The sequence below is a fragment of the Meriones unguiculatus genome, chromosome 21 (genome assembly GCF_030254825.1).
Source record: "Meriones unguiculatus strain TT.TT164.6M chromosome 21, Bangor_MerUng_6.1, whole genome shotgun sequence".
Classification (NCBI taxonomy): Eukaryota; Metazoa; Chordata; class Mammalia; order Rodentia; family Muridae; genus Meriones; species Meriones unguiculatus.
This window is the reverse complement of record NC_083368.1, coordinates 41,386,695-41,401,206: the sequence shown is the minus strand read 5'-3', so window position 1 is coordinate 41,401,206 and position 14,512 is coordinate 41,386,695. Positions and strand designations below refer to the sequence as shown.

The window sequence follows — 14,512 nt, the reverse complement described above, 5'->3', positions numbered from 1 at the left end:
GTCAAAGGAAAATACTGTCCATCAAAAATGCACCAATACACCAAGTTTACAGAACACTGAAGTTCAGGAGCACGGCACACTGAGGACTATCTGCAGTTCATGGCGACATGACTGAGTGGGAACTGCCAGTTACTTGCTGCCTCTGGCCAGCATCAAAACAGTCGTATAATTAGTCACTCTAGGAAGAGATCAAATTTCACAATTCTACCCAAGGTTTATATTAAATGTATAATCCTTTCACACTGCCACAATGCTAAAAATACTGTAAACTAAATCATCACCCATGGGAATTATCTTCCCTATGCTGTATGAAATACAGCAGAGGACAGTAAAAAATTAATATATCATTTACTTTTTAATTATTCCTATGTACACCCTGTACAAAAGACAAAACTGGCTTTGCAACAAAACAGCCTAAAACCCAATACTGAAGAAATATTAGTGATGCAATATTAATGAAAAAACAAAGATCAAAATTATTTATGTCAGTTTTTCCTGTTTTTTTTCTTCATTATCACCTCAAACATTTCTTAAGAAAATAATTTCCTCTGAAATTTTAGCACTACAGATTTTGATATGGTCTTACTCTGTAGCCCTTGTTGAAGTAGAATTCACAATAATCCTCCTGCTTCAGCTTCTGAGTGTTAAGATTATAGGCATGAGTCACTGTTTCCAGTTTACAATTTTTAGGATGTTAAAATGATAAAATAGGGCAAAAACAAACAAACAAAGCAACCTAACCATGCCAGTCCTCCACTGTCTTTTAGAAAGGTAAAACATAATAACCATGTAAATTATTTACACCACCTATTCCCTAGTTTTGAGTGCTGACAATTCTGTAAACCTGCCCTCATTCATAATACAGGGCACTTTATTAGAGAGGATATATTATTTATCACTTAAAATTATTAAATATAGTATATAAAAAGATGAAATAGCTTACAGAGTCAAGAAGACTAAAGCCTACTTTTCAGTTCATATTTAAGTGAACAGCAAAAAATCCTTTCAGCCTGCATCTAAGACTCGTGTCATGAAAACACTAGTGGACTAAACTACCTAGCGGGCTCCTCATTACCTCACCATATAGACTCAGTACTGTGGAAACCATAACAGTTGCCAACAGTATCCAAGCTTATCAAACTGACCCTATGTTATGAAAAATGAAGGATTTTAAAATACAAAAAAAAAAAGCAAGGTAGAACTGATTTTTTACAAAGAAAGGACAGGAAATCAGCTATGACACAACATGCTGAGAAATTCATCTTCTGTTAATAGTGTTAACTACATGAAAAAATGCTTACTATTTCTGTCTCCCTCTTCCCACCTTCTGTTTTTAAAACCATCTGACTTTAACAAGACACATCTGAATGTATCATAAGTTAATTCTTTATCAATTTTCATACATCATCCTTTACCTTGGTCAGCCAGCTGAAAATTATGTAAGCCATAAATTAGCTTTAAACAAGCTTGGAATCAGGCTGGAACTGGTTTTCGAATTAAAGAGCCTTCAGTATATTACAAGGTGCTGTCATTTTATTACCCCAATCAATTTCGTGCGGCCTGAGGTAGAAGGAAAATGAATGCTGTCTTCATTTGCAATGGGTTTATCTCCTAAAGCAGGCTCTGGAAACATAACTGCAGCAATGAACTGAAGGCTAAGGTTACATTTAACATTGCCAACACAGAAAATTGTTACTCCTTAACAAAGTTTGAGTTACAGTGGAAGGAAAAAGACAAAGAACATTTTCAATAATAACAGTTTGGTCAAGGTAGTATTTAAATAAATTAAATGGCCTTCAAATTAAAAGAAAGAGGATGAAAACACAGGGAGTGCTATTCTCAGTGCTTTGGAAGTATTAAATAATTTATTAATATATATTTCAACCCTAGTCTCAATGAAAAAAACATTTCATTTGTTTCCCTTACAGACAAGTATAGTCAGACAGATCCCAGATGCCACTTAGCCCAGGCCCCATCCTCCCTAGGCTCTAAACAAGCTTCAGAGTATCCTCCAGAAGCTTGACTACGTAGACATCAATTACTGTCTCCATCTTAACATGAGCAATCAAGGCAGAGAGATGACCTCACGTGCTTTCCTACTCCGCTTTCTCAACAATTTGGTTCTGAGACAGTCTCACTGAACACACATACTGACTAGCATAGGGACATTAAGTGTGTTCAGAGAATGTGCCATACTAAGCCTCACAGTGTCACATACCTATAATCCCAACACTTGGGAGGCACAAGCATGGAGGATCAGCAATCCAATGCCTCTGATTACATAACCAGTTTGAAGCCTGCTTGGGCTATACGAGACCCTATTCCAAAAACCCCAAATGACAGTAACAACAAAATGAAACTAAGTAAAAAGAATAAAACCACGGGGAGAGACCAGAGGGATCACCGCATGAATTTAGGGGGTGTTGCCTGTCAGCGACAAATCAGTTTTGTATATCTATTCTCACAGAACATGGAAAGTAAGAAATGCTTGTCTCTGTCAGGGTTTACTTAGCTATGTGCTACTCCACCTGACACTGGCATGTATCTTTCTGTGATGTAAGTTTCACAAAACACTTCCACATGTCTATATTTTAGTACAGACTTGCTATTAATACTGGATTTATAAAGAAATACTATCATATTTCTGAATACTTGATTAACTCAACTAATAAATACTGGCAGCTAGAGCATTCACTGGCCAACACTGATCTGGACATCACTTTGCCTTTACCTAGCTGTATAAGTCCATGCTTACCATAAATCTCTAAGCTAGGTTCCCTCATCAATAAAGAAATTAAAGCATGTGAACAATATTAATGTTCTTCTAATTATTTAACCATAAAAGTGCCAGTACAATCAATTTAGTAATTTATGTTCCTCTTTTTTATTCTTAAAAAAAATCATGTCCATTTTAACAGAATATATTGACAACTCTCATTTTAAAAGTCTGCAGGACTTCCAGACTTTGCTTGGGAGTGGAGACAGGTAATGGAAAAAGTTGAAGAGTGAGTAGCCTAGTTTGCTTGGCAATCTCCAGGCCAAATGAAAGACTGCTTCAAAAAAGAAAAGTATATGGAACTGAAAAATGGACAAATGAGGCTGTCTTAAGGCTTTTACACACACACACACACACACACACACACACACACACACACACATATTCACATGCATTACACAAGCACCTGAATGCACAGAAAGTGAAAAGAACAATTATGGATTTGTAATATTCAGTTTATAAACAAATCAGACACTAGCTAGTTCATTGGTGGATTGTTCATCTTAAATTTAGAAGAATTTTTGAAGAAATCTTTTTTACGGGACTTATCCAAACTACTGTGAAGATTTTAAACTTCTACTCGTGACTGGAATTTCCTAGGTACTGATAAACATCACGTTTGTATGTCTAGCATGCAACTAGAAGGTACAAATACAGTATATCAGGGACTGGGGGACCAGAAGCATTGCTTTTAGCTCCAAGAATTAAAACACAATTGTTGATAATATACCATTTGCAGAAAACAAGGACAGCTCAACGGCATTTCAGAGATACTACAGTATAAATTTTAAGGGTAAAGAGTTATAAGTAGTTAGCTATCTTATTATTCCAACACAAAACAGAAAATTGAGCACAGCTTATGAATAATGTCTAGAATTTTATCCAATAAATTATGCGAAGCATTGCAAACATACAGTGTGTCCATAAAGACAAAGGAAATATCTGAATACATATAGGCTACAGCTTCCTATACAATTGTATACAGAAAACATTTTTTCTTCCAGATTAATTATGCACTTTTAGACAAACAAGGTATTCTTCACTTCAGGAGTAAAGATTTTAAAATTAAGCTAACTTCTATTTTTAAAATATTTGCTACAAATCAACAGTTATACATTAACTGTGAACTAGGTAGGAACAAAAATTATTCTAAAAATACATGACATTTAAATTTGCTGAATAAATATTTTCTTCTCTTTTATCTTTTCTGCATATTTGGGTCAAGACTGGCACAGATTTATGTACCAGACATCTTTTGTGCATCAATAACTACCCTCTGGCCTGTAAAGCATAATGTAAGATGCAGGTCTCGTATTACTTATATACTTCCTTTTGGCAGAATAAAGGTTTAAAAATAATTTCAAAGATATATATGCAGGAAGCAGGCTACCTGTGGAGAAGTAGACAGTTAAAATACTATAAGATAGATTTTACAACTGGCTCTTTGTCTTTGAAAGAGTAGAGAAACCCTGCCGTAAAAGTCCCCAGTCTAGCTTGTAAAGAGGACCTGGACACAAATGATTACAGCACAAAGAAAGCCCTGCTGAATGCCAAAACGATCAGCTGCACAGACGAAGCATAAGAGGAATTCAGACTATTCCTATGGATTGTAGATAAACTAGGATTTAGGCTGGGTACTATCATTGGGACCTGATTTGTTGTCATCTAAGGGTTCCTGTTCTGGATACTTGGCAGTGTTAAGAGTATTTGAACAATTAAGGTTTAAGGTCTTTAGGTCATTCATTGCACTGTTTCCAGCAGTAGGTGATGGTCTACTGATTCTGGCTAGTTCTCATGAGAAGGCAGCTTCAAAAGAGCAAGTCTGATTCTAGAGTCCCTGCCTTCTGGTCTCTTTACAGAGCTTTCTTATAATGAGTTTCTGCTTCTGTGATATCATCTACCATGAGGCTCCTCTATCACAGCTGAAGCAATGCTGCTGGTATGATTCTGAACCCTTTAAACTGACAGTCAAGAAAATTTCTTTTCTTTATGAAGTTGCTCCAAGTATTTTATTACAAAAACATAATGAGCATATTTGCTGGACATTTAATTAAAAATAAGCAATCCCAACAAGGCATTCTGTAATAGGGATACTAAAGCATAGAAGACAGAAAGGGGGAAGTTAGGGAAGAGAATGAAACAGAAGGGCGGGAGGAGATGGAGGGAGGGAGACAGCTCTTTCTCTCTTTCATTTCCTGGGTTTTCTGACCTGGAAGGTGAAATATCTCTGAAAAATGACTGAAAAAAAGTATACAGCATATCAATAAGAACACACATTTAAATATGGAGAAACATCACATTTTTCCTGAGATAAAAAAGGCAGAGGTATGGAAAGTCTCTCTTTCTCTCTCTCTGGCTATCTTTCTCTGTCTCTGTCTCTGTCTCTCTGAGACAGGGTCTTACTATATATAGCCTCTGTTGGAACCCACTCTGGAGATCAGGCCTGCCTCAGATTCACAGCCTGCCTCTTCCTCAGGAATGCTGAGATTAAAGGTATGCATCATTATGGCTGGCCTGGGAAAGGTTTTTATAAATGACACAGCAATCTCCCTTCCTGTGAATGTTATGTTATTCACATCCTTTAACAGTCTTAGAGTAAAACAGAGTTAAGTATATTTAAAATAGTGGCAGGATACGAAATGGAGAATTTTAAACCGAGTTACTAAGGAGCATTTTGCTGTTGTGGGCTCTTGTAAGTGCCTGATTATATTAACAAAATAAAATAAACTTTAATAGTTTATACTCATAACTTGTTACATGATACCTATACATCCTGAGAATAGATTTATAAATACAGTTGATAACCTGAATTTTGGCTCTTCATGCCAACTACTTCTATACACTTTATATACACTGTACATTTTGTAAACCCTCAAGATACACAGTGGCCTGCCCTGTCCACCTCTGCCAGGAGCTCTAGCAGCCAGGCTACAAAGGCTAAAACAGCTATAACTGCCATTCCAGCACCCTCCTTCCCTCCACCCCCACGGAATTCTCTAAAGGCCTTAATAGCCAGTTGTTTATGAAAGATTGTGATGGCCTTCCCAGCCCCAACTTGGGAGAGTGACCAGGTGCTGCCCTATAAGGGGAAAAAAAAATCCCGCCAATCTCTGAGCTTACCCCAATGATCAGTACACATAGTCCCTTATCCCTAGGCCACACTGGAAAGTGGCCCCAGCCCCCAGAAATACTATTACAAATCCTGTGTTTTGCCTAATTCTCTGCTGCTTCTCACCAGAGCAAGGACAGACACCTCCTGGGTTTTGTTTTGTTTTGTTTTCCCCTCTCAATAACCTCTTGTGTGAGAGGTCTGTTGTGCAGTGTGACTCTGTGTTCCTTGGCTCACTGCAAGGATACCTTTAAAAAAATTGTTTTTTCTTTTTCCAATTTTTCTTTTTAGTATTAGTTACAGTTTGTTAACTTTGTATCCCTGCTGTATCCTGCTCCCTCTTTCCCTCCCAACCCTACCTTCCTTCCCACAACTCCTCCCTGCCCCTTTCCAAGTCCACTGATAGGGGAGGTCCTCCTCCCCTTTTCATTTGATACTGGTTTATCAGGTATCTTCAGGAATGGCTGCAAAGTCCTCCTATGTGGCCTAGCAGGGCTGCTCCTCCCTTGGGGGGTGGGGGAGAGGTCAAAGAGCTTGCCATTGAGTTCATGCCAGAAGCGGTCCCTGTTCCCTTTATTAGGGTACCCACTTGGATACTGAGCTACCATGGGCTACATCCGAGCAGGGCTTCTAGGTTATATCCATATGTGGTCCTTGTTTGGAAAAACATAGAAGACCCCTGTGCCCAGATATATTTGGGCCTTGTGGAGCTCCTGTCCTCTCTAGGTCATATTAACTCGCCCTTTTTTTCTTAAGATTGCAAGGATACCTCTTGGCACAGAGCTGTAACACTTTCACTGAGCAAACTTTCCCACTAGCTAGAGCAGAAATTCTGTAGGTGAAGCCTTTCCCTTCAGAGCTGCAACAGTTTCGTTATAATTCTGACTTTAGAAATAAAAATATTATTTGTTTTTTTTTTAAGTTGAGAGAATAGTAAATCTTTCAAAAACTCAGAAATGGCTCAGAAGTGGCAGGTGAGTGCTGATAAACCCACTGAAGGCAAAGGAGGAACAGAAATTCAAGGTCATCCTCAATTGCATATGAGAGCAAAGTCAGCTCTCATATATACAGCTATATGAGATCCTCTCTCAAGGGCAACAACCCTCCTCCCCAAAAATGACAGGAAAAAAAATGAGAAAAGAACATCCTTCTGACAAAAATGCCTTCATGCAACTTGAACTCTTCAAAGTGATTCTAAATACAAATCACCTCTACAAGAATACTGTAAAGACTTCTCAAACCAATGAAGCAGATACTCATGAGTAGTATTATTTCAGGCACATTTAATAAAAACATAACTAAATGAAGGTATAACACTAATATAAACTTTTAAGAAATCTTCAAGAAAACACTAAGAGGCTGCATCTTTAGTCATCTGAGATTAGATTTAGCAAAATAGTTGTAAGGAAACAAAGGATCAACATATTTAACTTACAATTTAGAAGTATCTGAAATAAAAAAAAATCACAGAGTTAGGATATATATGTGAACAGGACAGAATGACACACATACACACACACACACATAAACATACACGCCTATTTTAGTTGATGTTTTATAGATGGGATGATTAATTTCACAGTATTGCTAGGGGAAAAAAGAATACAACAACAGCAAGTTAATCCAAATAAGCCAGGATGGTATTGTATTAGTATTTAGTTCACTCTCAAACAAGGTATTATTTGCAAATAAGAAAAGTTAATAGTGTCCAAACAAGAAATGAACAAAGACACCAAAGCACATCCAAAAGATGATGAGACTTCAGCCCTATAAAAGGAACTACAGTACAGACAACTGAGCAAAGTGGGATGCAGGAGAGGTAATCCTCCCCAGGGAAAAACAGCACTGATTGGTTGTCCAGTTCCAAATGGTCAGCCCTACAAACATACTTATGAGTACCATCAGATGAACTCAATTGGCTATATTTAAGAATATAAATGAATATACAAATACATATATGCATACAACTACAACTGATGATGAAAGAGGCCATGAATATGAAGCAGAGTTGTGAATGAGGTTAGTGGAAGGAGGACTTGGAGGAAAAAAGAAGGGGAAATATTGTAATTAAAATATGATCTCTATCGCACTTGTCCTTCTGAATGAGGATTGATTATCTTCCCTAGGGTCCTCCTTGTTGCTTAGCTTCTTTAGGGGTATAGATTTTAGTATGTTTATCTTGTATTATATGGCTAATACCCACTTATGAGTGACTTTATACAATGTGTGACACTCTGCTTCTGGGATACCTCACTCAGGATGATCTTTTTTTTTTTAATTAATTTATTTATTTTTATAAATTACAGTTTATTCACTTTGTATCCCAGCTGTAGCCTCCTCCCTCATTCCCTCTCAATCCCACCCTCCCTCCCTCATCTCTCCCATGCCCCTCCTTCAGTCCACTGATAGGGGAAGTCCTCTTCCCCTTCTATCTGTCCCTAGCCTATCAGGTCTCATCAGGACTGGCTACACTGTCTTCCTCTGTGGCTTGGTAAGGCTGCTCTCCCCTAAGGGGGAGGCGATCAAAGAGCCAGTCACTGAGTTCATGTCAGAGACAGTCCCTGTTCCCATTACTAGGGCACCCACTTGGACACTGAGCTGCCATGGGTTACATCTGTGCAGGGGTTCTAGGTTCTCCATGCATGGTCCATGGTTGGAGTATCAGTCTCAGAAAAAGACCCCTGGGCCCAGATATTTTGGTTCTGTTGCTCTCCTTGTGGAGCTCCTGTTCCCCCCAGGTCTTCTCTCTCCCCCTTTTTTCATAAGATTCCCTGCACTCTGCCCAAAGTTTGGCTATGAGTCTCAGCATCTGCTTTGATGTACTCTGGGTAGAGTCTTTCAGAGGCCCTCTGTGGTACATGACCTCACACTACCTAATGTAAAACTCTGAAAGAAACAGGGAAACTCTATTTGGTATGTAAAAAGGCAAAGTAGTAAGCAGAATACTATGTTTCACATTGCTTTATAAAAACGTCTCTTATGTTGAACACATCGTTAATTCTCAGCCACTGCCAAAGCTCAATGTAATGGAACTGGAGCAGCTTGTGAGGTGACAGCACTGTAGTTAAGACTTGAGCCTATTTTCTCCCAGCGCATAACTCTTCCTTCTATCCCATAAGCATATTGGATTTTGTTACAATGTAACCACTTTTCCAGTATACAATACCTCTGCTCATATTTAATGACAAATTTCTATGGAAAATGAATTATCACTTAAAAAAGATGCTTAGTGACATCATCCTAATTTTAGAACTGTCAAAATATGAATTCATTGAAATGTAAGTAACTCCTCATCTGCTTTGCAAAGACTCCATTAGCCTAACTCTCCAAGTTTACTCGGTTTAGCTTGGGCTTGAGGATTACTTTAAAGAGATGTATCTTACAATGACACATATATAAAAAAAAAAACAACATAATGTTGTACACTAAAATACTCAAAGAAACAAAAACAATTACCTGACAGGCAAAAGGATATATATCCTTAAGGTACAACATATAAGTTAGAAAAGAAAAAAAAATACTTAAACTACATGTTTAGCAAAGGAGAGTAAACAAATTGCCCATATCTTAACTAGAATGCCTGAAATCTTACTCTGGCATTTAAAGCCAGGATATAAATGATACTTTTAAGGAGCCATTTTCACAGTTTACAATAGGCTAATTTGCTTCAACTAGGACTAGTTCTTCAAGAGAGTATTTCCGTTCTACTCACAAGATTTGTGAGCACAGTAAGCACCAATTAGGGAGCACATTCCTCCTCCATTTTATAAAACTATGATCTACACAAACCAATCTTAGTATGTCAGAAGCTGGGTTGGAAAGGTTAAAGAACTCTGCTGACATTCTGAAAACTATTATAAAATATTCTTTTGCTTTAATTCTCAATATAAACAACTCTTTTCTCTAAAATCAAAATAAGACCATAAAATGCTATTGTAGAATAAAGGGCAGAAGGACACAGGTTATTTCTGAAAGGCATTTCTATATAGGGTATCCTACTTTACTTTGATTAATTATCTCAATTCTGATTTAGTTTCTTGTCACATATAGCATTCCTCAGCATGGTATAGAAAGTCATCAGGCCCACATGCCACCAAACTTAGAAAGGGCTTGGCTTTTTCAAGGTTGTAAGAAGCATATCTTGAAAAGTGATTTAGTATTTAATTTTACAAATTATTTTGGAGTAGTTTAGGAAGCAATTATTTATTTTAAACTATTTTAACTATTTTGTATTCTATAAAAGAATATATCAAAATAGGTATATCATAAACACTGACAATTTCACCTGAAAGAAACCACCTTCTAGGCATGACTTGTTGAAGCTTATGTTTAACTGTATTATATGATCATGCAAACACCTTAGATTACTGACCTAATCAGATCAGTATGGATTTCAGTTCTATTACAAAAGAAGGAAAGTAGGTAATCTGTTTTTCTAAGATCGTTATTTGATGAAGCATCCATAGAGTAATGATGCACATAACTTCATTGAATAGGCGGTTTTCCCATTAATTAGTTCAGGATACAGACAACAATACACTGTGCCCTTTGCTATTGTTGGCTTATTTTGATTAAACCAAGTCTTGTTATATAACTCGGCAGTCTTTAGACTCCTGTGGACTATCAGGTCGAATCTTTTTTAACCTCAGTACTGGATATGGATATATATATATATCCACATATAATTTCAGAATTTAATTGATAAATTAACAGTAGCCCCCAAAGTACAACACTTTATTTAAAACTACAAGATGAAAAGACATTTATATAGTTTTCTTTCCCAGGGAAAGTGTTACAAGAACTGTGAGCATGCTTAGCATCAAAAGCCCCATCAATACTAAGTCTGTAAGCTCAACCCTGTTCACTAGCAAGCAGGAAACCCAAAGTTTATGTTGAAAAACGAAAGCAAAAACTAGACCTGATAGTGAAAATAACACATCACAGATTTAATATTCAGACTTTTAACAAGTCTATCTTCCACCACAGATTTGTTGTACAGAACAGTCCAAAGAGCTTTTTCTTTTATTTTTTTCTTTCTTTTTATAGATTTTTACATATCTTGAAAAATAAGAAGGAAAATCTAAACTCAGAAAAGATTAGTGAAGAACATTTCAGTAAGGTCTAATCACTGTGCACAAATGCCAGAACTACTACATCAGGACGGTAGAATAGTGTTTTCCAAGTGATTTCTCTTTCAACAATGCTGAATTCAGAAACTTATAATCCAACCTGTGTGTCATATAAAATCCCAGAGGTCAAATAATAGTTAAAGTATTAGAAAGTCTTTTTTATGGGTCAGTTATAAACTTTATATTTAAAAGAACTTTTAAAGATACATCATTTTAAATTTATATTTTTCATAAATCTTCACAATACATAAAATCCAGACATTCAATCTCCCATATAACTAGGTTCAATTAAATGTGCTTGTTTAATGTATTGTGGCAAGAAACTCCTTGAGGAGACTGCTCAGCTAAGTTCCCGAAGAGGCACAAATGTCAAAACTATTTTACCTGAAAATAACTACATTGATATTTTGTTTTTATACATCTGCTATAGAATTTTAATTGCACAATACAAAAAAAATGTACAAAATAAAATACTTTAAAACTGTATTTCTCCTATTTAGGTATTTCTTTTCCTTCTTAATTTTTTTAAAGATGTATTTATTATTTATATAGTATACTACCTGCATCTGTGCCTGCACAGCACAAGAGGGCACCAGATCTCATTATAGATGGTTATGAGCCAATATGTGGTTGCTGAAAATTGAACTCAGGACCTTTAGAAGAACAGCCTGTGTTCTTAATCTCTCCAGACTCCCATTCATGTATGTATATTACAAATGATCATCAAGAAATGTCGATTGCATGAGCTGGTATGTGATGTGTCTCCAAAAAAAAAATCTTACAAATGGAATTTAAATAAGATTTCTATCCATAAAAGTTCACAATGTGTTACTGCTCAAAAACTGTAGCTCAATAGAACGAAAACGCAAAAGTGAGTTGAAAGGAAGTCTACCCGCTTACATAGCTCATCTCCTGGCAGGGCAATAGTGGACTGCCATGGAGAATCTATAGTCAAGGTTACAGGCACAGCCACTGAACGCCAACCCGCAGTGGGGCCTGTGAATACTCATAACCTGGAAGAGCCCCACTTCAAAAGAAGTGTGTGTCTTCATTTAACACATTTTTAACAGACACATTATCTTCATTTGGGATATGTAAGTTGACACAGTTATTGAGATCTCTATCAAGAACGGCCAAGAAGGACTAAGCAATACCTTTTAAGAACACAATACTAAGTGTGGTTTATATCACATGTGTAAATGGGTGGGTGCACTTAGCTGTGTGTGTTCATGTTGGGGCCAGAGATAGGTGTCATGTGTCTTCCCCTACCACTTAGACTCTCTTACTAAATCCAGAAGTCACTATTTTGTCAGACTTGCTGGCAAGCAAGCTCTAGAACTCTGACAGTCTTTGTTCCCAGCTAGGGTTACAGATACAGGATGCCACACCAGGCTCTTACGTAGAGGCTGGTAATCTCATGATCTCACACTTATCTGCAGCATAAACTTTACCTACTGACATTGCCTCAGTCCCTAATATCTGTGAAATTCTTATTGAAGATGCATACCACAAAAAATTAGAAAATTGCACCCTATAAAATAAATGTAGTATGTTTATTAAAGTGGGTAAGTATGAAAGTTAAGAAAAACTGAGGAACTGTCCATAACCAGCAACAAAGAAAACTAAAAACTAAATTCAATATATGATTCTAATTCAATATATGATCCTATCAGAACCATTTTGTAGTGAAGGGCATAAATGAGACAGAAAACCAGAATGATCTGAGAGGAGATGGGAATGCATCAATATAAGCTTTCTGATTTTTGTCTGTCATATTTATAAATATAGGATGATGGGAAAATACTGCAATATTTTAAGATGGAGCTGTGATTATATCTTCAGAAAGACTACTTTGTTATAGGGCGTTACAATTTAAATATATCTATGAAATGATTATAGTAAATTATTCACCAATTTCAAAAACATTCAGTGTACTTGTCACCTAATTTTATATACCTGTTCTTCAGTGCTACAGTTCTATAAAACACTACATACATACACAAACCCTCACTATTAACAATTTAAGTAAACCAAACAAAGCTGGTTGTGATAAAATTAGTTTATAAAAGTTAATTGTATTTTTTATAAATGTTGTAACTTTACAGAGTCTAGAAATATTTTAAACTCTTTATGTACCTTATAAAACATATTCAGACATGGAAATTAAAGTAGAATGTTATATAGAGGTAAGTTAAATGTCAGTGTTTCATACTTCATTTGGAAGCCTCTCGTTAAAAAGAACAATAAAAGAGAAGAAAGTTTGGGAGAGCTCTTGTGAGAGTTTCGAAAGAGAAGGGAGTGTAATAGCATGAGAAACAGAAGGCACTAAATTGAGGCATGAGAACGAAGGGAAGCGCCTGTAAGATCAGCCTGTCAAATATGGATGAAGCAGCTTGTGAATGAGGCTGGACATTTGGTTTAAATAGAGAGATGGAAGTAGTGATGCAGGGGAAATGTAGATCACAGCAAAAGGAAAAAGGTATACCTTTTCTAGGCAGACAGCATTAATGAGTGATAGAAACTACTTTGTAAATAACCAAAAATTTTGAAGCTTAAGGAAGAAAATTTCAGAAGGCATCTGTCAAGCTAGAATAAATCTTGTCTACTCAAAAATTAACTTTTATAATACCAATTTTGTCATAATTGAATATAAATTCTGTATGGATTCAATTTATTAAAAAGGATGGCTGTCGTACCACAATAAGCCCTTACTTTTCATTACCACTGTATGCTAATTATTATGTCTTCATTCAAATATATTCAGCACTTCTGTGAAATGAGTACAAGGATCAATAATCTATTTATTCTTTCCCTGATTTTAAAAAAGGAAGGAATAAAGAGAGAAAAAGAAAAAGAAAGAAAGGAAAGAAAAAAAAAAAAGAAAAGGAAGGAAGCTACAGACTGCCATAATTTAGAGGTAAAATACTGATCCTCTGTAGAAATTCAAAGTTTATTTGAGAAGATAAACTATTACTTATTTGATTCTTTTTACCTTTTCTACTTAGTTAAAATAAGTTTAGATTACTATAGTTAGATTTTTAATGACTGTCTATAAAACCACCCCACTATATTTAGTTACTGTAAAATGAATCATCTCTAAAATAGGATTTTATTGTCAATCACTTCTACTATTTTCCCTTCTATGCCCTCAAAGTAGTAAATCAGTAGTAAATTATCCTACTATCACAGTATTTAATATGCTAGAGAAATACAGAGAACATACAAACAGCTAAATACTCTAAGAGGATATTTATGCCATTTAATATAGTTTTCTTCTTTGTTTTTAAAATTAGGAAGTGGATGCTCTGATATAGAAAAATTGTCAAGATGAAAAGAACCAATTCTTCACTGCTTTCGCCACTTACCTTTGAAGATGAAGAGTCACATTCCTGACATATCCATCCATAGCCTGTTTGTTTAGGAGACTTTTTCAAAGGAGGATCTAAACAGCCAAAATGGTAGCACAGTCTGCATTCATCACATCTGTAGGATAAGCAG

At 36.0% G+C, this 14,512-nt stretch overlaps 1 protein-coding gene across 2 annotated transcripts in view; it reads right to left on the bottom strand.

Moving 5' to 3' along the window:
- Phf14 (PHD finger protein 14) overlaps positions 1–14,512 on the bottom strand; it is a 141,810-nt gene that overhangs the window by 18,497 nt on the left and 108,801 nt on the right. For both annotated transcript variants that reach the window (XM_060373980.1, XM_060373983.1), the window contains one exon: positions 14,380–14,497. In XM_060373980.1, the coding sequence (XP_060229963.1) occupies positions 14,380–14,497 (118 nt within the window). The remainder of the gene's footprint in view (positions 1–14,379; positions 14,498–14,512) is intronic.